At 44.4% G+C, this 25756-nt stretch overlaps 2 protein-coding genes across 2 annotated transcripts in view; one reads left to right on the forward strand and one right to left on the reverse strand.

Moving 5' to 3' along the window:
• Positions 1-25756, forward strand: part of CIMIP2A (ciliary microtubule inner protein 2A) — a 62427-nt gene that overhangs the window by 29161 nt on the left and 7510 nt on the right. Inside the window, exon 5 of the mRNA XM_073314808.1 lies at positions 14781-14875. Within this exon, the coding sequence (XP_073170909.1) occupies positions 14781-14875 (95 nt within the window). The remainder of the gene's footprint in view (positions 1-14780; positions 14876-25756) is intronic.
• Positions 19734-24918, reverse strand: LOC140899272 (uncharacterized). Its single transcript, XM_073314494.1, has 2 exons — positions 22274-24918; positions 19734-21420 (listed from the first exon to the last, which is right to left on the reverse strand). Exons 1-2 carry the CDS (start codon positions 22794-22796, stop codon positions 21032-21034), a joined length of 912 nt encoding a protein of 303 aa, XP_073170595.1. The 5' UTR covers positions 22797-24918; the 3' UTR covers positions 19734-21031.

Here is a 25756-nt window from a genome sequence, read left to right on the forward strand (position 1 = left end):
GGGCGCCCAGCACTCTGTCCGTCTCAGTCCTTCCATCATCGCCTCCTCCAGTCCATGTTGTAATTAGGCCTCTGAGGAAGAGGGGAAGGTGGTCGAGGGAGTGTGAATTTGCAGAGTCCATCTCAAAGAACTCTGGTTACAAGTAAATGGCCTCCACATATTCCCATGCATGGGATAGATTGCCAAACAGTAGTCCTGTGAAGAAAGGTAGGATGAGGAGTCTTAATTAAGAAAAGATTGAATGACTGCTCTGCCAAATTGAGCAGCAGAGCTGAACCCTAGGTCCAGAGAGCAATGGTTTTTTTAAAATGCGTCTGAAGCTCTGTTTGATGGCTTTATGAAATTCTGTAATTGGTACGTGTCTTAGGCATGCCATTGAAGCTGCCTTGGCTTTGGTAGGGTGGGACCTTTATCCCCTCATGGAGATGGACAGCAGTTAAATGTAGTACATAGTACTTAAGCCATCTGGGTAATGGTTGGAAAGACCTGGTCTGCTTTTTGTTGTTGTCAGAGTACAACATAAAGACGTTCAGAGAATGCCTGAATTCTTTAGTCCTGTCTAAATAATAAGCTAAAGCTCCTTTAACATCTAACATATGGTGTTTACCTTGCCTTGTGTGAATGAGGTTCAGGAAAAAACAGAGGTAAAATGTATTGATTGACTGATGTGAAAATTCGTGGCCACCTTTGGGAGAAACTGGGGATGCACTGTTTTGTCCTTCTGGAAAATTGTAAAGCATGGTTCTGTTCTGAGTACATCTACTTTGCTTACTCTTCTTGCAGATGTAACTGCTCCCAAGAATGCTATTTTAATTGATAAATAGAATAAAGAACATTTTCTCATTGGCTCATATAGATGCTTCATTAGCTGTGAGAACCAAATTAAGATCCCACAAAGGTGTAGAACTTTTGATAGGAGGGTAGATATTGTTGAGACTTCTTGGAATTTTTTTTTTCATGGGCAAACACTGATCTTTTGTCAGCAGTGGAATAGAGGCTGATATGGCTGCGAAATGAACCTTAACAAGAATAATGAGAGGCCTTAGAGTTTTAGCTGCAGCAAATACTCCAATATGGATTGGATGGGAGTTTGTCCAAAGCATTAATCTTTTCGATTTTAAACTGTATCACGTCTGAGATGAGTTTTTTTTCCTAGAATGAACTAAAACTTTTGAATGTCAGTTGAACAAAGTAGTTCCAAGTGGGTTAAAGTCCAGTTTGCCCATGCAGTGGGGTGAAGGGAGACTGGGTCTGATTGATAAGATTCACTGTGTTGCTGAGTCAGTAGGCCTGGGGAGACCAGGAGAGATTGATAGCTGCCTGCTGAGAAGTGAAGCAGGTCAGGGAACCATCGATGTCTGGCTCATGCTGGTGCAATTTAAATCATTTTGGTCTTGTCCTGCTTTTCCATCCGTACGAGTGGAAGAGAGGGTCATGTATAAAGAGGCCTTTGGCTCCAGGCTGTGGAATGACTGTACCACCCTGTTCTCAAGCACAATTTTCAGCACTCACCTTCTGTTTAGCTATGGAAAGGTCCACATCTGGATGGCCCCACCAGGTGAGGATCACTTTTGGTACCAATGTTTTCAGTGACTATTCAGGAGTGTCCATAATTTTCCGCTTAATTGGTCTGCTAGGTTGTTGTCTTTCCCTGCTAGGTGCAAGGCCACTGGATACAGACTGAGGAGAATGTGCCACTCCCACAGAGCTCTTCCCTCCCTGTGTAGTTTTGTGCCAAGGGCACCTCCCTGTTTGTTTATGTAAATCACTGCTGTGGTGTTGTCATTGACCATATGGATCTCTCTCTGCTGGCAATAAGGTAGAAATGTTTTTAATACCCAGTTAATTACTGTCAGAGGTTGATATGTAACTTCCTGTGTGGGAGATTCCAATCCTCCATGCTGTCATACTGTGGCAGTGAGCTTTCCAGACTATGCTGGCTGAGTCTGTGGTAATTTTTATAGATGGAGCTACACTTCTGAGGATGTTCTGAGGATAAAACCAACAATTTGGAGACAGTAGCATCTTCTTTGGAATGGGAAACTTTTGATACATGCTGCCTGCATGTGGTCATCAGGTCCTTGCCAGCTAGTGTTTCAGGGTTCTCATTTTGAGATGTATATAATGGGTGATGTAAATTTCTGAAGATATAATCCACATCGACCTGAGAAAGATTGTGATTCTTTGCAAGGTGAGAGGTGCAGAGTGTCTATTTCTGATTGGATTCATAGATTCCAAGGCCAGAAGGGACCATTGTGATCACCTAGCCTGATCTCCTGTATCGCACAGGCCAGACACCTGCCCCACAGTAATTCCTAGAGCAGGGCTTTTAGAAAAACATCCTATCTCGATTTTAAAATGGTCAGTGATGGAGAATCCACCACAATTCTTGGTAAATTGTTCCAATGATTAATTATTCTCACTTAAATTTAGACAGGATCTATCTTCATAAACCCGTGATGAGTCGCTTTTATTATATTACCCGCCTTTAACTCTTTTTATTGACCAAGTCCTATATCATCCACTCCATTATCTTGCCTGGGATCAACGTCAGACCAGCAGACCTACAATTACCTGTGTCATCTCATGCATCTTGAAAATCAACATTAACAGACCAACAAGCTCCTGAGCCAGCTTTTTTTTACACTCTTGGATGTACGTTTTCCAGACCTGCTGTTTTTAAAATGTCTAACTTTAGTAGCTTCTGTTTAACATCCTCCTCGGATACTAGTTGAATGGAAACAATGTTATCATATGATATGGTTACATCCTGCGCTATTTTTTCTCAAATATAGAACAGAAATATTTATTGATCACGTCTGCCCTTTCTGCATTATTATTTATAATTCTACCATTTCCAACTAGTAGTGGACCAATATCATTTTCAGGATTCTTTTTGTTCCTAATATACTTTTAAAAACTCCTTAATTTCTTTAACACTGTTGGCCATAGATTTCTTCTTGTGTCCCTTTGTTTGCTTTATCAATTTTCTACAATTCGTGGCTTCTGATTTATATTTATTACCATCAAATTCCTCTTTCTTCCACTTGCTATATATATTTTTATAGCTGCCTTCTCATCCTCTCTAAACCAGCAGTTTTTTAACCAGCACAACCTTCTTCCTCAGTTGTGGGATAGTTGCTTTTTGGGCATCTAGCAAAGTCTTCTTAAACAATTCCTAATTATCATTCACATTTTTCGGATTAAATTCTTCTTCTCAGCTGATTTGGCTCGTAATTGTTTTTAACTTTTTTCCTTGCACATTATAAAAAGGGGTATAAGGAGCCAGTCATCCTGTTCCCTAGTGTGATTAGGTCGTCTGTAGCAGACACCAGCTAACACCCATCTTGTGCTTTATCTGTTAGGATACGATCCATAAATAGTCAAGATAATTTTCTTCCAAGTTATTCATGACTCAGAAACAGGTAATGTCACTTTTGAAGAGTGCCACTCTCCCTCCCCTTTTGCCCACTTGATCTTTCTAAAATAGGTTAAAATTGATTTTAACATTCCAATAACGTGAATCATCCCACCAGGGTTTAGTAATACTAAGTAGATCAAATTTATGCTTATAAATTAGGAATTCCAGTGGCTCTTGTTTGTTACCCAGGCTCCTAGCATTGGTCTATAGGCCATTACAAATTTCTTCTCTTCATATCCTTTGGTTCCTTGATTAATTTTGTTCTCAATGTCTTGATTTTGTGCTGCTGAACGCTTATATCTTCCCTCTTTTTACATTTTCCTTTTGTTATTAATGTAACACACACCTGACTACTCTAGCCAGCCTATCTCTGAGGCAATGGGTTACCCTTCTACTGAGGTGGAAACCATCCAGCTATATAGCCCCTTCTCTTCATAGAATATGGGCCAATTTTCCACAAAACCAAAATGGTCCACCCTACACCACTTACCAGTAGTTCACTTTCAGAATCTTCTGCATTCTGTCTTTTACTCATGGGACAGAAAGGATCTAAAGAGAAGATGGCTTAGACATCCACTCTTCAAAATTTCCCGATATCATCTACTGTCTGTGAGATATGCTGTGATGTAGTGTCATTAGTGCTACTTTGAACCATCACCAGTGGATCTTTTCCCATTGACTTCAAAAGCCTATCAAATCTTAGTGTGATATCTCATGCCTCGCCCTGGGAATGCAGCACGTTGTCCTGTTGTCCACCTGTCCCTTGTAGAATATTCTTTTGATTCTTCTGAGTACTGAAACCCCAAGATGGATCATAGATTCATAGATTCATAGATATTTAGGTCAGAAGGGACCATTATGATCATCTAGTCTGACCTCCTGCACAATGCAGGCCACAGAATTTCACCCACCACTCCTAAAAAAGACCTCACACCTATATCTGTGCTATTGAAGTCCTCAAATTGTAGTTTGAAGACCTCAAGGAGCAGAGAATCCTCCAGCAAGTGACCCGTGCCCCATGCTACAGAGGAAGGCGAAAAACCTCCAGGGCCTTCCAATCTGCCCTGGAGGAAAATTCCTTCCCGACCCCAAATATGGCGATCAGCTAAACCCTGAGCATATGGGCAAGATTCATCAGCCAGATACTACAGAAAATTCTTTCCCGGGTAACTTGGATCTTACCCCATCTAAAAACCCATCACAGGCCATTGGGCCTATTTACCATGAATATTTAATTACCAAAACCATGTTATCCCATCATACCATCTCCTCCATAAACTTATCGAGTTTAATCTTAAAGCAAGATAGATCTTTTGCCCCCACTACTTCCCTCGGAAGGCTATTCCAAAACTTCACTCCTCTGATGGTTAGAAACCTTCGTCTAATTTCTAATCTAAATTTCCTAGTGGCCAGTTTATATCCATTTGTTCTTGTGTCCACATTGGTATTGAGTTTAAATAATTCCTCTCCCTCTCTGGTATTTATCCCTCTGATATATTTATAGAGAGCAATCATATCTCCCCTCAACCTTCTTTTAGTTAGGCTAAACAAGCCAAGCTCCCTGAGTCTCCTTTCATAAGACAAGTTTTCCATTCCTCGGATCATCCTAGTAGCCCTTCTCTGTACCTGTTCCAGTTTGAATTCATCCTTCTTAAACATGGGAGACCAGAACTGCACACAGTATTCCAGGTGAGGTCTCACCAGTGCCTTATATAACGGTACTAAAACCTCCTTATCCCTACTGGAAATACCTCTCCTGATGCATCCCAAGACGACATTAGCTTTTTTCACAGCCATATCACATTGGCAGCTCATAGTCAACCTATGATCAACCAATACTCCAAGGTCCTTTTCCTCCTCCGTTACTTCTAGTTGATGCGTCCCTAGCTTATAACTAAAATTCTTGTTATTAATCCCTAAATGCATGACCTTACACTTCTCACTATTAAATTTCATCCTATTCCTATTACTCCAGTTTACAAGGTCATCCAGATCCTCCTGTAGGGTATCCCTGTCCTTCTCTAAATTAGCAATACCTCCCAGCTTTGTATCATCTGCAAACTTTATTAGCACACTCCCACTTTTTGTGCCCAGGTCAGTAATAAAAAGATTAAATAAGATTGGTCCCAAAACTGATCCTTGAGGAACTCCACTGGTAACCTCCCTCCAACTTGACAGTTCACCTTTCAGTAGGACCCGTTGTAGTCTCCCCTTTAACCAATTCCCTATCCACCTTTCAATTTTCCTATTGATGCCCATCTTATCCAATTTAACTAATAATTCCCCATGTGGCACAGTATCAAACGCCTTACTAAAATCTAAATAAATTAGATCCACTGCGTTTCCTTTATCTAAAAAATCTGTTACTCTCTCAAAGAAGGAAATCAGGTTGGTTTGACACGATCTACCTTTTGTAAAACCATGTTGTATTTTGTCCCATTTACCATTGACTTCAATGTCCTTAACTACCTTCTCCTTCAAAATTTTTTCCAAGACCTTGCATACTACAGATGTCAAACTAACAGGCCTATAATTACTTGGATCACTTTTTTTCCCTTTCTTAAAAATAGGAACTATGTTAGCAATTCTCCAATCATATGGTACAACCCCTGAATTTACAGATTCATTAAAAATTCTTGCTAATGGGCTTGCAATTTCTTGTGCCAATTCTTTTAATATTCTTGGATGAAGATTATCTGGGCCCCCCGATTTAGCCCCATTAAGCTGTTTGAGTTTCGCTTCTACCTCAGATATGGTGATGTCTACCTCCATATCCTCATTCCCATTTATCATGCTACCATTATCCCTAAGATCCTCTTTAGTCTTATTAAAGACTGAGGCAAAGTATTTGTTTAGATATTGGGCCATGCCTAGATTATCCTTGACCTCCACTCCATCCTCAGTTTTTAGCGGTCCCACTTCTTCTTTCTTTGTTTTTTTCCTATTTATATGACTATAGAACCTTTTACTATTGGTTTTAATTCCCTTTGCAAGGTCCAACTCTACTTGACTTTTAGCCTGTCTCACTTTATCCCTACATATTCTGACCTCAATAAGGTAGCTTTCCTTACTGATCCCTCCCTTCTTCCACTCCCTATATGCTTTCTGCTTTTTCTTAATTACCTCTCTAAGATGCTTGCTCATCCAGCTTGGTCTACAACTCCTGCCTATGAATTTTTTCCCCTTTCTTGGGATGCAGGCTTCCGATAGCTTCTGCAGCTTTAATTTAAAATAATCCCAGGCCTCCTCTACCTTTAAACCCATAAATTCTTCAGTCCAATCCACTTCCCTAACTAATTTCCTTAATTTTTGAAAGTCAGCCCTTTTGAAATCAAAAACCCTAGTTGCAGATTTATTTTTGTTAATCCTTCCATTCAGTTTGAACTGAATTAGCTCATGATCACTTGAGCCAAGATTATCCCCTACAACCATTTCCTCTATGAGATCCTCATTACTCGCCAAGACCAGATCTAAAATGGCATCCCCTCTAGTCGGTTCAGCAACTACTTGTTGAAGGAATCCATCAGCTATCGCATCTAGGAAAATCTGAGCCCTATTATTATTACTAGCACTCATCCTCCAGTCTATATCTGGGAAGTTAAAGTCTCCCATGATCACACAGTTTCCATTAGTATTTACTTTATTAAAAACATTAAAAAGGGCTCTATCCATATCCAAATTAGATCCCGGTGGTCTATAGCACACCCCAAGCACTATCCTAGGGGAGGCTCTAATAGTTTTCTTCCCCAATTTAATTATTGCCCAGACAGACTCAGTCATATCCATTTCATCGCTTCTTATTTCTTTACATTCTATCTCATCATTGATATACAGTGCTACTCCACCACCTTTACCTTTATTTCGGTCTTTCCTAAACAGCACATACCCTTCAATACCTGTAGCCCAGTCATGACTACTATTCCACCAGGTCTCTGTTATACCTATAATATCTGGTTTCACTTCCTGCACCAGTAACTCTAGTTCCTCCATTTTGTTACCTAGGCTCCTTGCATTAGTGTACAAACATCTTAATTTTTGCTGTTTGGCCTCACTCACATTCTGTACCCTATTAGGCACGGTTATTTTACTACCAGTATAACCTATTAGACTTGTATCTACACTGCCCTTCCTCCTACCTACAGCTGTATCCACTCTTACTTCATTTTCTTTCCACTCTATGCTAAATTCTGGCGTGGAGATTACCTGGACATCTCCCAACCATCTCCCCCAAATTCCTAGTTTAAAGCTCTCTTAATCAGTTGTGCCAGCCTCCATCCTAGAAGTCTATTTCCTTCCCTACTCAGATGAAGTCCATCCCGAGAGAACTGTCCTCTATCCATGAATGCCTCCCAATGGCCATACATCCCAAAGCCCTCCTTATAGCACCACTGCCTAAGCCATCTATTGATAGTCATAATCTTGTCACACCTTTGTTGCCCTTCTCTAGGAACAGGCAAAATCCCACTAAAGATCACCTGAGCCTCAATTTCCTTAAGCGTCCTCCCCAGCCTAACATAGTCTCCCTTAATACTTTCCAGTGAGAATCTAGCCGTATCATTTGTTCCCACATGAAGGATAATTAGGGGATTCTTTCCCGCTCCCTTTAGAATCCTTTTTAACCTCAGGTCTACATCCCGTATCTTAGCACCTGGAAGACAGCACACCCTCCTATTTTCTGGATCAGCTCTGGTTACAGGCCTATCTATTCTTCTCAATAAAGAGTCCCCAATCACATAGACCTGCCTTTTCCTAGTGACAGTGCTATTCTCCAGTCTATCCCCTGTTCCCTCTGGCTGCAAGTTTTTTCCATTCCCATTCTCCCTTGTAATCCTTTTTAACCCATCCTGTATCCTCCTGGGGCTCATATTTGGTGTAATCTCCATTAACTCTTCCCCTTTTCCTATAGGACTAACCGCTCTTCTCTTCTTCCTTGCCCTGTCACCTTCAGTGACTACCTGCTGAGCCCCTTCTTCATTTTCCAACTCTGCAAACCTATTCTGAAGGTCTATTTCTCCTTCACTAGCCCGTCTTTTCCTCTGCCTAGTTCTTTTAGTCACATGCTTCCACTGACCACTTTCCTCACCCAGTCTCCCCTCAAAATTCCCTAGTCCTGCTTCCATCTGCAAGTCTGAGCTTTTCCCTTCAGATACCTCATGTCTTTGCTCCATAATCTGCTCAAACCCCTTCCTAAACTCTACCAGACTTTCCACCTGCATCTCCAAACCTCTGATCTTTTCCTCCATCAGCTCTATCAGACGGCATTTCATGCAGACAAAACTCTTACCAGGTGCCCCCTCCAGGATCATGTACATACCACAGCTTCCACATCCAGTCATCTTCATTGTGTCATCTGCTACATGGGTCACTCCCACTGCCACCTCTGAATCTGTCATAGCCTTCCCACCTAAATCCTGTTAATCTGGGAAACACAAACCACACCAAAACACCACCACCCACAGCAAAACCAAACCCCACACAAGCACCACAAGACAAACTCCGCTTTCAAACTCCCACTCAAACTCCCCTGTTTACAGCTCTGTTTGCTAGCTCCTGTGCCGCTGCAGCTGTCCGTGCCGCCGCCTGACTGGCTGCTCCCTTTATAGGACCCCTAGTCAGTGAAGCCCCACCCCCTAATCAGGGCTCAGCTTCTCTTCCAGCACAAAGCCCCTACAAGCCTCTACACATACAAATACTACCAATACAAAGCCAAACAAACACAAATACCTTCTCCTCCAACAGAACTCCCACTCAAACTCCCCTGTTTACAGCTCTGTTTGCTAGCTCCTGTGCTGCTGCATCTGTCTTCCTTGGGTGGTTGGAGAACTCTGTGGACAACCTTGATTTTCTTACAGGTTAGGCCAAGCTACCATCCACAGGTGTGTCCCGTGCATCTCTCAATTCCCTTGGACCTGCTGGATCTTTAAAATTGTCTTCCAGTTTCCCAGTTGAAGACCTGGTATTGTTTTGAAACTTGGAGCTGTGTGGAATTCTTCCTGGTTCTATTCTCTCTGGTGGCCACAGCCTGCCCATCCTTGTCTATCTCCAGCATATATGACTGGTGCCTCCTTATACTGGGGGGCATGTGACCAGCCCATGTGTCTCCCCTGCCCAGTGATCACCCACCATGCACCCAGCCTGGGCCGCAGCGCTATCCCTGACCCACGTTACCTGCGGGTGGGAGGGGGGCGCTCTCTGTCCTTTTCTCTCTGCGTCTCCCCCTCTACACGTTCAGCCACTGTCCTGCCAGCCAGGCAGAGAGCGGGACGGAGCTTGTTCTGCCTGAGAGCCTGGCTCGGAGGCAGCGGCGGCCCGCTCCCTGCCCAGGCTTGGATGCCGGGGACAGGGACCGAGCATGCCAGGATGTGGGGAGGGCTCCAGTCAGTCTGGAGGAAGGTTTCTAGTGGAGTGCCTCAGAGATCAGCGTTGGGACCAATCTTATTTAACATTTTTATTAATGATCTTGGCACAAAGAGTAGGACTATGCTAATAAAATAAGTGGATGACCAAAAGTTGGGAGGTATTGCCAATATGGGGGAGGACCGGAATATCATACAAGAAGATCTGGATGACCTTGAAAACTGGAGAAATAGAAATGGGATGAAATTTAATAGTGCAAGGTTATGCACTTAGGGACTAACACCAAGAAATTTTGCTATAAGATGGGGGCTTATCAGTTGGAAGCAACAGAAAAGAAGAAAAAACAGGTTGTACTGGTTGATCACAGGATGAATATGAGCTGCCAATGTGATGTGGCTGTGAAAAAGGTTAATGCATCAGGCAAGATATTTCCAGTAAAGATAGGGAAATGGTTATTGCCATTATAAAAGGCACTGGTGAGACCTCATCTGGAATAGTGTGTGCAATTCTGGTCCCCCATGTTTAATAAATATGAATTCAAACTGGAGCAGTGCAGAGAAGGGCTACTAGGATGATCCAAGGAATGGAAAACCTACTGTAACATGGCATGCACTCACCACCGTGACACCTCCTGCTGGTTACCTCAGGAATTAGCTCATCCCAGCCCCAGAGCACCTCCTGCTGGCCAGTGTCTCCCTACCGGTACCTACTTCCTAGTCAGTCTCCACCACTGTACTTCAGGCCCTGTGTCCCTCCCTCCACGGTGCCCCTTTTCCTGGGTACTGCCCCGCAGCAGTACCCCCACACTCAGGGTCCTCCCTTTTCCGGGGAACCCTAATCTCCTACGCCCACCTCACCTCAGTGACCCACTGCCAGTCTTCACCTAGCCCCTTCCCCAAGGGCAAACTGAAGTGGCCACTCATCATCAGCTAGGGGATTGGACTTGTTGACTCTTCCTTCCCTGGCTGCCTCCCCACAGCCCTAATACCTCTTTCGGCCCTGACAGCCAGGCTTTCTGCTTGGGGGCTTACCAGGCTGGAGCTCCCCCAGCTCCTCCTGCCCTTCCCCAGCACTACACTGTCCAGGGTACCCTTTGCTCTTTCAGGCAGCCAGGTCCACCTCTCTCCAAGGCTGGAAAGAGACTGACTGCCTTCTGGCCCTGCAGCCCTTTTATAGGGTCCAGCCTGGCCCTGATTGGCTGCCTCCCAGCCTTTTCCTGATTGGCTCTCAGCCCCAGCCCTCTCCAAGGGCTGGCTTTTAACCCTTTCTGAGCCAGAGTGGGGTGACCGCCCCACTACCTCTACGTTTTGAGAGGCGACTTCTAACCAAAAGAAGGCTGAGGGGAGATATGATTGCTCTCTATAAATACATCAGGATAAATATCAGGGAGGGGGAAGAATTATTTAAGTTAAGGACCAATGCTGACACAAGAACAAATGGATATAAACTGGCCATCGATAAGTTCAGGCTTGAAATTAGATAAAGGTTTCTAACCATCCAAGCAGTGAAGTTCTGGAACAACTTCTCAAGGGGAGTAATGGGGGCAAAAAACCTAACTGGCTTTAAGACATGTTTATGGAGGGGATCATAGAATCATAGAATATCAGAGTTGGAGGGGACCTCTGGAGGTCATCTAGTCCAACCCCCTGCCCAGAGCAGGACCAATCCCCAACTAAATCATCCCAGCCAGGGCTTTGTCAAGCCTGACCTTAAAAACTTCTAAGGAAGGAGATTCCACCACCTCCCTTGGTAACGTATTCCAGTGTTTCACCACCCTCCTAGTGAAAAAGTTTTTCCTAATATCCAACCTAAATCTCCCCCACTGCAACTTGAGACCATTACTCCTTGTCCTGTCATCTGCTATCACTGAGAACAGTCTAGATCCATCCTCTTTGGATCCACCTTTCAGGTAGTTAAAAGCAGCTATCAAATCCCCCCTCATTCTTCTCTTCCATAGACTAAACAATCCCAGTTCCCTCAGCCTCTCCTCATAAGTCATGTGTTCCAGACCCCTAATCATTTTTGTTGCCCTTCGCTGGACCTTTTCCAATTTTTCCACATCCTTCTTGTAGTGTGGGGCCCAAAACTGGACACAGTACTCCAGATGAGGCCTCACCAATGTCGAATAGAGGGGAACGATCACGTCCCTCGATCTGCTGGCAATGCCCCTACTTATACACCCCAAAATGCCATTGGCCTTCTTGGCAACAAGGGCACACTGTTGACTCATATCCAGCTTCTCATCCACTGTCACCCCTAGGTCCTTCTCCTCAGAACTGCTGCCTAGCCATTTGGTCCCTAATTTGTAGCAGTGCTTGGGATTCTTCCGTCCTAAGTGCAGGACTCTGCACTTGTCCTTGTTAAACCTCATCAGATTTCTTTTGGCCCAATCCTCCAATCTGTCTAGGTCCCTCTGTATCCTATCCCTATCCTCCAGTGTATCTACCACTCCTCCCAGTTTAGTGTCATCCACAAACTTGCTGAGAGTGCAATCCACACCATCCTCCAGATCATTAATGAAGATATTGAACAAAACCGGCCCCAGGACCGACCCTAGGGGCACTCCGCTAGATACCGGCTGCCAACTAGACATGGAGCCATTGATCACTACCCGTTGAGCCCGACAATCTGGCCAACTTTCTACCCACCTTGTACTGCATCCATCCAGCCCATACTTCTTTAACTTGCTGACAAGAATACTGTCACTTTGTTGACAGTATGGTATGATGAGACTGCCTACAATGGCAGGTAGCTGATCTGCGACTGCTAGTAGCAAATATCTCTAAAAGCTGATGATGGGACACTAGATGGGGAGGGCTCTGAGTTATTATAAAGAATTCTTTCCTAAGTGTTAGAGTAGCAGCCGTGTTAGTCTGTATTCGCAAAAAGAAAAGGAGGACTTGTGGCACCTTAGAGACTAACAAATTTATCTGAGCAAAAGCTTTCGTGACCTACAGCTCACTTCATCAGATGCATCCGATGAAGTGAGCTGTAGCTCACGAAAGCTTATGCTCAAATAAATTTGTTAGTCTCTAAGGTGCCACAAGTCCTCCTTTTCTTTTTCCTAAGTGTGTGGCTGCTGGATCTTGCCTACCTGCTCAGTCTAACTGATCACCATATTTAGGGTCAGGAAGAAATTTCCCTCTGGGTCAGATTGGCAGAGCCTGTGGGGGGTTTTGCCTTTCTTTGCAGCATGGGGCACTTGTAGATTTAAACTAGTGAAAACGGTGGATTCTCTGTAATTTGAAGTCTTTAAATCATGATTTGAGGACTCCAGTAAATCAGCCCAAGATTATGGTCTATTATAGGAGTTGGTGGGCAAGGTTCTGTGGCCTGCAACGTGCAGGAGGTCAGACTAGACAATCACGATGGTCCCTCTGGCCTTAAAGTCTATGAATAGCAGTGCCCTGATGAATCCAGGCCTCTAATAAGTGCTAATGTTACACCTTGAGAACAATGCTTGCTTTCTGGAAATTTTAGTTTATTAAATCAAGTTTTATGAGGTCTACGCCTCAGTGACCCTACAGGCAAAATCTCTTTCAAGCATATTCTGTAATGTTCATGTTCTTAAAGTGAGAGTTTCTATTCTTCAGATTACCTGCATCAAATGGAACAATAAATCAAATATTAACACAAACAAATTCAATTCTAAATATAGTGTTCTGGGAAATAAAACCATTTAATGAAGTACAATCATTCCAAGTCCTCAGGATAATTTAAGATGGGCTCATATCTGTATACATTCCACCAACATTAGCAGGGATTAAACCATCACATTCAGATTCACATCACAGAGCATTGTCACTTCAGCTATAGGAGTAAACAGCATCAGTGCTATCTTGCTATCCTCAATGTGGACCATGCCACAAAGGGAGGATAACACATGCTCAGGCAAGGGGATCTACAGTAATTCATAAGACAGCAGTACAATGTTGCACATCATGATTCCTGGGTTTTTTCCTGGGTCTAGGAAGAGACTGGTCATGCAGTTAGACACAGCATAGACAAGCATGCAGTTTGGCACGTTCCTTCTGAGAGACAGTATGGCAACAAGGATGAGGCTTAGGTCTTTCTGACGGGGGTTCTATTTTCAGCTGTGACTGGAGTGACTCTGTTGCCTAATCCATGAAACATGTGAATGATAGGTGCTTCCCCTCAGGCAGGGGTATGAGGCCTTTCTTCATAAAAAGGGTTGCAAAGTGCACACAAAAAGTTATTTCCTTCTCTGCTCCCTCCCTGAGATGTTACAGACCTATGATGATGTATGGCACTTGGAAAGTCTGAGCCAGAGGGTTGGTGCCTACTTTACAAGGCCACGTGGGGCTACTGCACCAGAAAGTTATCCCTCTTAATCCCTTCTGGTTGGGGGGCAGAAAAGAAAGTACAGTCTTATAGGTCTTGAGTGGATGAGGTACATCCCTGGCTCCAATAGCTGAAGGTTTAGGAAGCAGAATTACCTTGCCTCCAAAGGAAGCCTCTGTCTGTGGGAGGAGGAAATTCTGGATCCTCTTTTTTTCTTTAATTCTTTCCTTGTTTTGCTTCTTTTTCACCTTTCTAGCTGCTTTCTTCTCTGATCCTCAGTGAGGAGTTGCTGGAAGGGAAAAGGAACATGAGAAATGAAAGATGGACTTCGTGTTTCTTATACTTGGCTACGTATTCCACTATGACATACCATTCGCAGGGCTATTGGTTATGAAGAAACAGTATTTCTGTTCCCATTATATGGAGGTCATATATAGACAAAGAGCGTCATCTAGCTCACAGGATTTTCCCTGGGATAGTGAAAAAAGCCATGTTTCAAAATGACCACTGGGTGTGAAATATCTAATTTTAAAATTTAATTTAGAGAAGGTTTAAAAAAATCTGAATTTGCCTAAAATAGGACTTTTAATATATGTATCTAATTCTCCCAAATGCACCCGCTTTTATATTGCTGAGCCCCATACACTGTGTACTGATGTGTTCTCAAGCAATAAATATGCTCTCTTATCTTCACCCAAAGGCTACACTGGATTCATACCGCGCTTCACTTGGATTATGGGTGTTAACTACCTCCAGGGAGTTAAAGACGCCATGAATGAATTTGACAGAAATCAGGTAAATTATAGCAACATGCATTTTTTCAGCAAATTGATTTAGGCCTTGACCCCATCCTTCATCGAGAACCTTTCCTTTGACTGTAACAGGAGCTGGATGTGGGCTCTTCTATATTCAGCATAAAGCTCTCCTAGTAATAGGCTGAAGGAACGTCATTTGCCGTAACCGATTAGAATGAACTGAAAAGCCATTTCATTTCTGATTTATCAACTAAGCAAAGTGACTGTATTAGAGAGACAAGGTGAGTAGGATAATTTTTAATGGACCAACTTCTGTTGGTGGGATAGAAAACTTGTGTTTCTGACCAAGAGAACTTGGTCCAATAAAAGATATTTACATCACCCACCTTGTCTCTTTAATTCCTGGGACTGACACAGCTACAACACAGTATTACAATGATGCTATATGGCTGCTAAGATGTAAACCATAAATACCTGATAATAGGTAGCATGTCACTAAGATACTGCTAGATCATCTCCTTTTCTTCACTGAGCAACTTCAGCAACTTCTTATAAGACCCAGGCTCTGTAACAATGCCCGAAGCACTCACTTAGGCTAGGTCTACCCTAGGAAAGTAGGTTCGTATAACTATGTTGCTCAGGAGTGTAAAAAATCCACCCCCCCAAGTGATGCAGTTATACTGACCTAGCCCATGGTATAAACAGTACTATGTCGATGGGAGGGCTTCTCCTGCCAACTAGCTACTGCCTCTCTGGGGTGGAGTCCCTACTCTGGTGGGAGAAGCCTTCCAATCTGGAGCGTTTTGAATGTAGACCTTCCTTGAATTCATGGGAGTTTTGATTGAAGAAGAACTCTGTAAAGCCTTAACCTTGGGGTTTATCCCTCTACTTGAAGAAAAGAAGTACTTGTGGCACCTTAGAGACTAACAAATTTATTTGAGCATAAGCTTTTGTGAGCTACAGCTCAAGCTTATGCTCAAATAAATTTGTTAGTCTCTAAGGTGCCACAAGTAATCCTTTTCTTTTTGCGGATACAGACTAACACAGCTGCTACTCTGATCCCTCTACTTGCACTCTTATAATTTTCTTACGTTACCCAGAGATTGAAGACAGATTTCTGGTTGCCATTTAACAATTTACTCTTCATCATTAAAAAGGAACCATTTCATTGTTGTCAGTTTTGTGATTTTATTAAGTCACTAGCACCTGGAGTCAGGTGATTATGTAATCATCTCAGCTTTCATTCAAAACAAAAAGTAAGTCTCTAGCTTTCATAGCTGCAGAGAAAAACCTTGAGAATTTGACCCAAATGCCCTCTAAGTGTTCAGAACTGGAAGGAAAATTCAAATAACTTTTTTCCCCCCAAAATCTCTTGATTTTGGGAGGCCCGACTCATAATTTTTAAGGTTTGAGGTTAGCAGTACTGCCATTTATACTCCCACATAGCATTTCATGGTGCACTGCCATCTCCCTACACGAGCTCCCTGTGAAATTTGCCCTCTCGCTATACCTCATGATGTTCCATCCTCTCCAATGAACATCACTCCATATCAATTCTTATTATTATTACAGTAGTGCCTAGCAGCACCCTGTAATGTTCTGCCTTCTGTGTTAAATCCCATTTTATCCCCCTCCCCCCCAGTGATGTCCAAGTGCATCACTGTAGACAATTCAGTGAAAACCTCTGCGCAGCACGCAGCAGCAGTCAAAAGAGCAAACAAGTGGCTTGTGGAACTTAGGCACAAGATATCAAGGCCAATGGTTTAGTAGGATTCAGAAGCAAATTGGACATTTCTATAGTTAATGAGATCATCCAGAATTACAGTAACAAAGATTTTAAAAATCCCAAGCGTTTTGGAAGGAATACGAACCCTTCTGCTTCAAGCCATAAAGCAGATGTTGTTCTCCACGTTAACACAAGGAGAGCTTGTCTTGTGTTCTTTATTTAAACTTTACATCCAGCTAACAAGCACACACCAGGCAGCTCTCTTCATGAGCCTGCATTGGGGTGTGAAGGGTGACCTTGAATTCATCAGGCAAACCCGCACACTTACGTAACAATAGATGCTGCTCCACATACACGGCTCCTTTCACAAAACAATTCATTTTAAACTTTTCTGTTTGATCACTTACTTCAACACAACTAACCCTCCAGAAAATCGACCGGTTTCAGTGTCTTTGCATTTTTGAAATTGTTCGGCCACTCTGTGTTTTTCTGGGAGTCGAACAGGCCAGAAAGCTGAAGGACCTTGAGACTGAATTGTTCTTGCAGTGGCATTGGTGTGTCTGACATGTCATTACCTAGTGAGCTCAATGGCTCTGTGCTGGGGGGTTTGCAGCCCTGGACTGGAGTTCTCAGTAAGCTGTTCCATTTCTAGGAGGGCAAGTTAGATCACAGGCAAGCCAATGGTCTGTAAGCAGGTAGATTCACAGGCATAGTCTTCTCCTGGCAAGGCATTATGTCAAGGAATCACTGGACCCTCTGGCAGTTTTTGTGGTTTTGGCTCAGGTACAGCCCTCTTTCTTTTTTAACCTCATATGATCTTGGGGCAAACTGCTGTATGGTTTCAGCCCAATCTCCCCAAGTGTCAGGCCCATCAGTAGAAATCTAACCACTTCTCCTGGCTAAAGTACCTAGCAGTCTTCGTGTAATGATCCTATTTCTATCCCTTCTACCTTCCGTTTCTCTTGCTGAAGCAGAGTTTTTCACAGTAGCATCTGACCCAGCTCATGTCAGTGATAGGAGGCTGGATGAGAAGCAGCTCTGGTCTGATTCAGTCAGATAATTCTTAGCTTCCTATTCTGTAACCCAGGGGTCAGCAACCTTTCAGCAGCGGTGTGCCGAGTCTTCATTCATTCACTCTAATTGAAGGGTTCGCATGCCGGTGATACATTTTAACGTTTTTAGAAGGTCTCTTTCTGTAAGTCTATAATTATAACTGAACTATTGTTGTATGTAAAGTAAATAAGGTTTTTAAAATGTTTAAGAAGCTTCATTTAAAATTAAATTAAAATGCAGAGCCCCCCGGACCGGTGGCCAGGACCCGGGCAGTGTGAATGCCCCTGACAATCAGCTTGCGTGCTGTCTTCGGCACGCGTGCCATAGGTTGCCTGCCCCTGCTGTAACCTCCAGTCCATGTTCTCTGCAGCGCCTTTCTCCTTCCCATGTTTCCCCCATCTGTACTGACTGTTGTTGATGCCTTCTCTCCAGCCATAACTCCTCTGCCCCTCTCTCCCATAGTCCATCCACTAACTCTTAACTTTGGTGCCCATCCAGCATCCACATCCCCTTGTTTCCAGCATGGTACCTCTGTAGAAAATCAGACCCCGCACAGATAACTCTATCCTGTCTTCCTTCAGTTCTGCCGTCTTCCTTGACAAACAGGATTGCATCTTCCTCACTAAGGGTATGTCTACACTACGAAATTAGGTCGAATTTATAGAAGTCGGGTTTTTAGAAATCGTTTTTATATAGTCGATTGTGTGCGTCACCACACAAAATGCTCTAAGTGCATTAGCTCGGCGGAGCGCTTCCACAGTACCGAAGCTAGCATTGACTTCCGGAGCGTTGCACTGTGGGTAGCTATCCCACAGTTCCCGCAGTCTCCGCCGCCCACTGGAATTCTGGGTTGAGAGCCCAATGCCTAATGGGGCAAAAACATTGTCACGGGTGGTTCTGGGTACACGTCATCAGGCCCTCCCTCTGTGAAAGCAATGACAGACAATCATTTTGTGTCTTTATTCCTGGGTTACCTGTGCCGACGCCATACCACGGCAAGCATGGAGCCCGCTCAGCTCACTGTCACCGTACGTCTCTTGGTGCTGGCAGACGTGGGACTGCATTGCTACACAGCAGCAACTCATTGCCTTGTGGCAGCAAACGGTGCAATAGGCCTGATAACCATCGTCATCATGTCCCAGGTGCTCTTGGCTGCCTCAATAAGGTCGGTCAGGAGTGCCTGGGCAGAAATGGGTGCAGGGACTGAAATAGGAGTGACTCAACCAGGTCATTCTCTTTAGTCCTGCCGGCCATTGTATTGCACTGTCTTCTGGTGAGCAGCCAGGCGATGAGGGTGGCTAGCAGTCCTACTGCACCGTCTGCTGCCAGCCAAAGATGTAAAAGATAGATGGAGTGCATCAAAACAAGAAATAGACCAGATCTGTTTTGTGTTCGTTTGCTCCCCCTTCCCTCCCTCCATGAAATCAACGACCAACAATCGTTTCGGTGAGGTCTGTCAGGGGCACCTTGAAAAGCTTAATGGAGATTCAGTCCTACCTGGACTACCAAGGGGAGGGATAGCTCAGAGGGTTGAGCACTAGCCTGCTAAACCCAGGATTTTGAGCTCAATCCTTGAGGGGACCATTCTGTGTGACAGTTGTTTTTGTTTCTCCTTGATGTAAAACCACCCCCTTTGTTGATTTTAATTCCCTGTAAGACAACCCTGTAAGTCATGTCATCAGTCGCCCCTCCCTCCATCAGAGCAACGGCAGACAATCATTCCGCTCCTTTTTTCCGTGCAGATGCCGCACCATGGCAAGCATGGAGCCCGCTCAGATCACTTTGGCAATTAGGAGCACATTAAACACCACTTGCATTATCCAGCAGTATATGCAACACCAGAACCTGCCAAAGCGAAACCGGGCAAGTAGGTGACGTCAGCACGGTGACGAGAGTGATGAGGACATGGACACAGACTTCTCTCAAAGCACAGGCCCTGGCAATGTGGGCATCGTGGTGCTAATGGGACAGGTTCATGCCGTGGAACCTTGATTCCTGGGCCCGGGAAACAAGCACAGACTGGTGGGACCGCATAGTGTTGCAGGTCTGGGATGATTCCCAGTGGCTGCAAAACTTTCACATGCATAAGGGCACTTTCATGGAACTTTGTGACTTGCTTTCCCCTGCCCTGAAGCGCCAGAATACCAAGATGAGAGCAGCCCTCACAGTTGAGAAGCGAGTGGCGATAGCCCTGTGGAAGCTTGCAACGCCAGACAGCAACCAGTCAGTCAGGAATCAATTTGGAGTGGGCAAATCTACTGTGGGGGCTGCTGTGATGCAAGTAGCCAACGCAATCAAAGATCTGCTGCTATCAAGGGTAGTGACCCTGGGAAATGTGTAGGTCACAGTGGATGGCTTTGCTGCAATGGGATTCCCTAACTGTGGTGGGGCCATAGACGGAACGCATATCCCTATCTTGGCACCAGAATACTAAGCTGGGGAGTACATAAAACGCAAGGGGTACTTTTCAATAGTGCTGCAAGCACTGGTGGATCATAAGGGACGTTTCACCAACATCAACGTGGGATGGCCGGGAAAGGTACATGATGCTCGCATCTTCAGGAACTCTGGTCTGTTTCAAAAGCTGCAGGAAAGGACTTTCTTCCCAGACCAGAAAATAACCATTGGGGATGTTGAAATGTCTACAGTTATCCTTGGGGACCCAGCCTACCCCTTAATGCTATGGCTCATGAAGCTGTACACAGGCAGCCTGGACAGTAGTCAGGAGCTGTTCAACTATAGGCTGAGCAAGTGCAGAATGGTGGCAGAATGTGCATTTGGACGTGTAAAAGCGCGCTGGCGCAGTTTACTGACTTGCTTAGACCTCAGCGAAACCAATATTCCCATTGTTATTGCTGCTTGTTGTGCACTCCACAATATCTGTGAGAGTAAGGGGGGAGACGTTTATGGCGGGGTGGGAGGTTAGGCAAATTGCCTGGCTGCTGGTTACACACAGCCAGACACCAGGGCTGTGTAGAAGAGCATAGGAGGGCACGGTGCGCATCAGAGAAGCTTTGAAAACCAGTTTCATAACTGGCCAGGCTACGGTGTGAAAGTTCTGTTTGTTTCTCCTTAATGAAACCCCCTCTCCCCTTGGTTCACTTTTTCCCTGTAAGCTAACCACCTTCGATCACCGCTTGCAGAGGCAATAAAGTCATTATTGCTTCACATTCATGCATTCTTTATTAATTCATCACACAAATAGGGGGATAACTACCAAGGTAGCCCAGGAGGGGTGGTGGAGGAGGGAAGCACCGGGTGGGATGGTGGAGGAGGGAAGGACAAGGCTATACAGCACTTTAAAACTTTAAACTTATTGAATGCCAGCCTTCTGTTGCTTGGGCAGCCCTCTGGGGTGGAGTGGCTGGGTGACCGGAGGCCCCCCCCACCGCGTTCTTGGGGGTCTGGGTGAGGAGGCTATGGAACTTGGGGAGGAGGGCGTTGGTTACACAGGGGCTGTAGCGGCAGTCTGTGTTCCTGCTGCCTTTCCTGCAGTTCAGCCATACGCTGGAGCATGTTAGTTTGATCCTCCAGCAGCCTCAGCATTGCATCCTGTCTCCTCTCATCACGCTGCTGCCATCTATCATCTTCAGCCCTCTCTTCAGCCCGCCACCTCTCCTCGCATTCATTTTGTGCTTTCCTGCACTCTGACATTGTCTGCCTCCACTCATTTGTCTGTGCTCTGTCAGTGTGGGAGGACAGCATGAGGTCAGAGAACATTTCATCACAAGTGTGTTTTTTTGGCCTTCTAATCTTTGCTAGCCTCTGGGAAGGAGAAGATCCTGTGATCCTTGAAACACATGCAGCTGGTGGAGAAAAAAAAGGGACAGTGGTATTTAAAAAGACACATTTTATAGAACAATGGGTACACTCTTTCACGGTAAACCTTGCTGTTAACATTACATTCATAGCACATGCTTTCATTCCAATGTCGCACTTTGCCTCCCCCCACCGCGTGGCTAACCCACCCCTCCCTGTGGCTAACAGCGGGGAACATTTCTGTTTAGCCACAGGCAAACAGCCCAGCAGGAACGGGCACCTCTGAATGTCCCTTTAAGAAAAGCATCCTATTTCAACCAGGTGATCATAATGATATCACTCTCCTGAGGCTAACACAGAGAGATAAAGAACGGATGTTGTTTGAATGCCAGCAAACATATGCTGCAATGCTTCGTTATGCAATGATTCCCGACTACGTGCTACTGGCCTGGCGTGGTAATGTGTCCTACCATGGTGGATGGAATAAGGCTGCCCTCCCCAGAAACCTTTTGCAAAGGCTTTGGGAGTTCATCCAGGAGAGCTTTATGGAGATGTCTCTGGAGGATTTCCGTTCCATCCCTAGACACGTTAACAGACTTTCCAATAGCTGTACTGGCAGCGAATGCCAGGGCAAATTAATCATTAAAAATGTTTGCTTTTAAACCATGTATACTATTTAAAAAGGTTTCAGAGGAACAGCCGTGTTAGTCTGTATTCGCAAAAAGAAAAGGAGTACTTGTGGCACCTTAGAGACTAACCAATTTATTTGAGCATGAGCTTTCGTGAGCTACATCTGATGAAGTGAGCTGTAGCTCACGAAAGCTCATGCTCAAATAAATTGGTTAGTCTCTAAGGTGCCACAAGTACTCCTTTTCTTTTTATTTAAAAAGGTACACTCACCAGAGGTCCCTTCTCCACCTGGCGGGTCCGGGAGGCAGCCTTGGGTGGGTTCGGGGGGTACTGGCTCCAGGTCCAGGGTGAGAAACAGTTCCTGGCTGTCGGGAAAACTGGTTTCTCTGCTTGCTTGCTGTGAGCTATCTACAATCTCCTCCTCGTCCCCAAAACCTGCTTCCGTGTTGACAGAGTCAAAGCCCACGGTTGGGGTAGTGGTGGCTGAACCCCCTATAATGGCATGCAGCTCATCATAGAAGCGGCATGTTTTGGGCTCTAATCCGGAGCAGCTGTTTGCCTCTCTGGTTTTCTGGTAGGCTTGCCTCAGTTCCTTAAGTTTCACGCGGCATTGCTTCGGGTCCCTGTTATGGCCTCTGTCCTTCATGCCCTGGGAGATTTTGACAAATGTTTTGGCATTTCGAAAACTGGAACGGAGTTCTGATAGCACGGATTCCTCTCCCGATACAGCGATCAGATCCCGTACCTCCCATTCAGTCCATGCTGGAGCTCTTTTGTGATTCTGGGACTCCATGGTCACCTCTGCTGATGAGCTCTGCACTCACCTGCAGCTTGCCACAGTGGCCAAACAGGAAATGAGATTCAAAAGTTTGTGGGCCTTTTTTTGTCTACCTGGCCAGTGCATCTGAGCTGAGAGCGCTGTCCAGAGCGGTCACAATGGAGCACTCTGGGATAGCTACCAGAGGTCAGTACTGTCGAATTGCGTCCACACTACCCCAAATTCGACCCGGCAAGGCCAATTTTAGCGCTAATCCCCTTGTCAAGGGTGGAGTAAATGAATGGATTTTAAGAGCCCTTTAAGTCGAAAAAAAGGGCTTCGTCATGTGGACGGGTGCAGGGTTAAATCGATTTAACGCTGCTAAATTTGACTTCAACTCCTAGTGTAGACCAGGACTAAGACTCAAACCTTGAAACTCTGTTGCTTATTCAGCACTGGTGATTCCCTCATAAAATCTTCCCCATGCCCCATATTTCCTTCCTCTCTGCACAGGATCTCTCTGATGTCTTCGAGAAGACAAGAGCTGACCAGAAAGTGGAATTTTCATCCCACAGACAATTTGAGATTTCAGAAAATAACTGTCTCAATTTGGAATTAAAAGAAAAAAAATCAACATTTTTCATGGCACAGAAAACTCTGAAAAATTCCATTTGGGGAAATCTGAAATGGAATTTCTCAGCTCCCTGGCTGCCCACCAGGAAGGCTTTTGTCAGGTTCTTCCTGGGAGCCATCTTTTCAATTTCCCCAGCAGAAAATTGAAATTTTGGGGTGAAACTGAAATTTTCCCACAGAAAATTTTGATTTTACAAAAAGTTCATTTTCTGTTGGACAATCTTTCCAAAGGAAATTTCCAGACCAGCTACAGAGAAGATTGATAAGGTCTGTCCCTCCTTCCCCAGCACCTGCTCACTTTCCCTCAACACTGACCTTTGACACAGCTGATCACTCCCTCCTCCTCTCTTCCCTTGACGTTAGTGATACCAGTCTCTTTTGGTTCCCTTCCTATTTCTCAGATTCCTTCTTTCACATCTCTTTTGCTGGTTCCTCCTTCTCCCCACTTACAGCCTCTGTGCTAAGGAGGGGGCCCACGGGGCTGGATCCCTGCACTTCTCTCTACACCCTTTGCCTGGGTGACCTTAACCATTCCCATGGCTTTCACTATCCTCTCTATGATGATGACGACTCACAAATCTACCTCTCCCCTCACAACGTCTCCCACTCTAGCCAGTCCCATTTCAGCTTGCATCTCTGACATCTCGCCCTGGATATTTCTCAGACAATTACAACTTTACATGGGTAAAAGAGATCCACTGATTTTCTCTCCTAAACACACTCCTCTTCCTCCTGTCTCTGTTACTGTTGGTAATACCACCGTCTTGGTTTTCATTCCAGCTTGCAGCCTTCAGGTCACTATCAACTCTCCCATTCATCTCACTCTTCCCTTCCCATCTAATCCATGTTCAAACCTTGCTGTTTGTTCTTCCACTCCTCGTCCAAGACATGACCCTTTCTCTCATTCCCAACAGCAAAAACTCTTAACTCATGCCCATATTATGTACTGTACCATCTTGATTATTGTGATCTCTTCCTGCCTGGCCTCCTCATCACTCACATTACCCCCCGCCCCTGTGGCCCTCTAGAACATAGCTGCAAAAATGACCTTCATCGCTATCAGTCTGGTCATGTCACCCGCTTCTTTAAAACCCTGCGCTGGTTCCTCCTCCATTCCATCAAATATAAGCTTTATCTGTTTTTCCCATAAGCATCCTCAAGTCTTTCCACATATTATGTGTCTGGAACACCCTTCCGACTTTAATGCATGCAACTATTGCCTTATCCTCATTTAAAATTCACCTCTTCTTGTGATGCCCACAGTAAGCAAGTCAACAATGTTCAAAATTTTTACTTCTTAATTGCATGACCATATTGCTGTAACTCACATCCTTCCAAGCCCCAGGCTTTCCCTAATGCTTGACACCTTTACCTTGTGTCATGTAAATTTATATTGTAAATTTTTAAGGGCCAGGATGGTGTATTTTTTTTAATAAAACATCTAGTAGGATTTTGGGTTTAAATTAATAAAGTTTATTGCTTATATTTCTTGAGTTCTGGGTAAAAAGAAGGTAGAGCAATAGGCTCCTCAATATGGAAATCCAGCTGAACCTTGGGAACCAACCAAGAGAAATAAAGAAAAATTCATTATGCCTGTGGAAAATTAGGCAATGCTAATATACAATTCATACTGAAGGAAAAGATCTAAAAGCATGTCACAAACTAGTATTATACACATTAGCACTTAGATAAATCTAGGCATCATTGTGGACAGCTCAATGAAGACCTCTGCTCATGGGCATCAGTGCTCAAAATATCAAACAAAACATTAGAATGTGCAAAGAATGGAACAGAAAATATGACAATGTGATTGTGTGAATCAGTGGTATTATAGTTACTAATTTGTATTACCTTGCACCTCAGAACCCCTAGCTGTGGGCCAGGACTCCATTTTAGTCAGCCCTGTACAACCACAGAACCAAAAAATGGGCCCTGCCCCGAAGAGTTGAAGCCTGGAGTTAGGTGTTGTGATGCACAGCTTCACAGTATCTAACTTTTAGGTGCCCAGAAAAACCCAGGTGATTCACAAAGCCTGAGTTAGGCGCCCAGGGTCCCTATACACGGAATGGCATATCCAGTTCTGGAATCTGCATGTCAAGAAGGATGTGGGTGTGAGGGTGCCCCCCCATAAGGTTTTATGAAAATATGCTTATGAATGTATATATGACATAACTGGAATATGTTTTATGCCACATATGCTACGTAACATATCTCTGTAAAGGTTATGATCTACTGAATACATTCCTCCTATTTGTATGCATGTATCATTTTTGTACTTGAAGTTATGAATATTGACTGTATACTTGCTTGATTTCTAAGTAAGCTTTCTAAGGCATTTGGTCAGCTTCTTTCGAAAGGAATTT

The sequence above is a fragment of the Lepidochelys kempii genome, chromosome 16 (assembly GCF_965140265.1).
Source record: "Lepidochelys kempii isolate rLepKem1 chromosome 16, rLepKem1.hap2, whole genome shotgun sequence".
Taxonomy (NCBI): Eukaryota; Metazoa; Chordata; order Testudines; family Cheloniidae; genus Lepidochelys; species Lepidochelys kempii.

What these genes read in the sequence shown, in the direction of transcription:
- LOC140899272 (XM_073314494.1), bottom strand. Translation starts at nt 22,796, where the DNA reads ATGGAGTCCCAGAATCACAAAAGAGCTCCAGCATGGACTGAATGGGAG. An exon ending in AGGTGGAGAAGGGACCTCTG is followed by an intron (nt 21,421 to 22,273) that starts GTGAGTGTACCT and finishes TTTCTCCACCAG; the next exon opens with CTGCATGTGTTTCAAGGATC.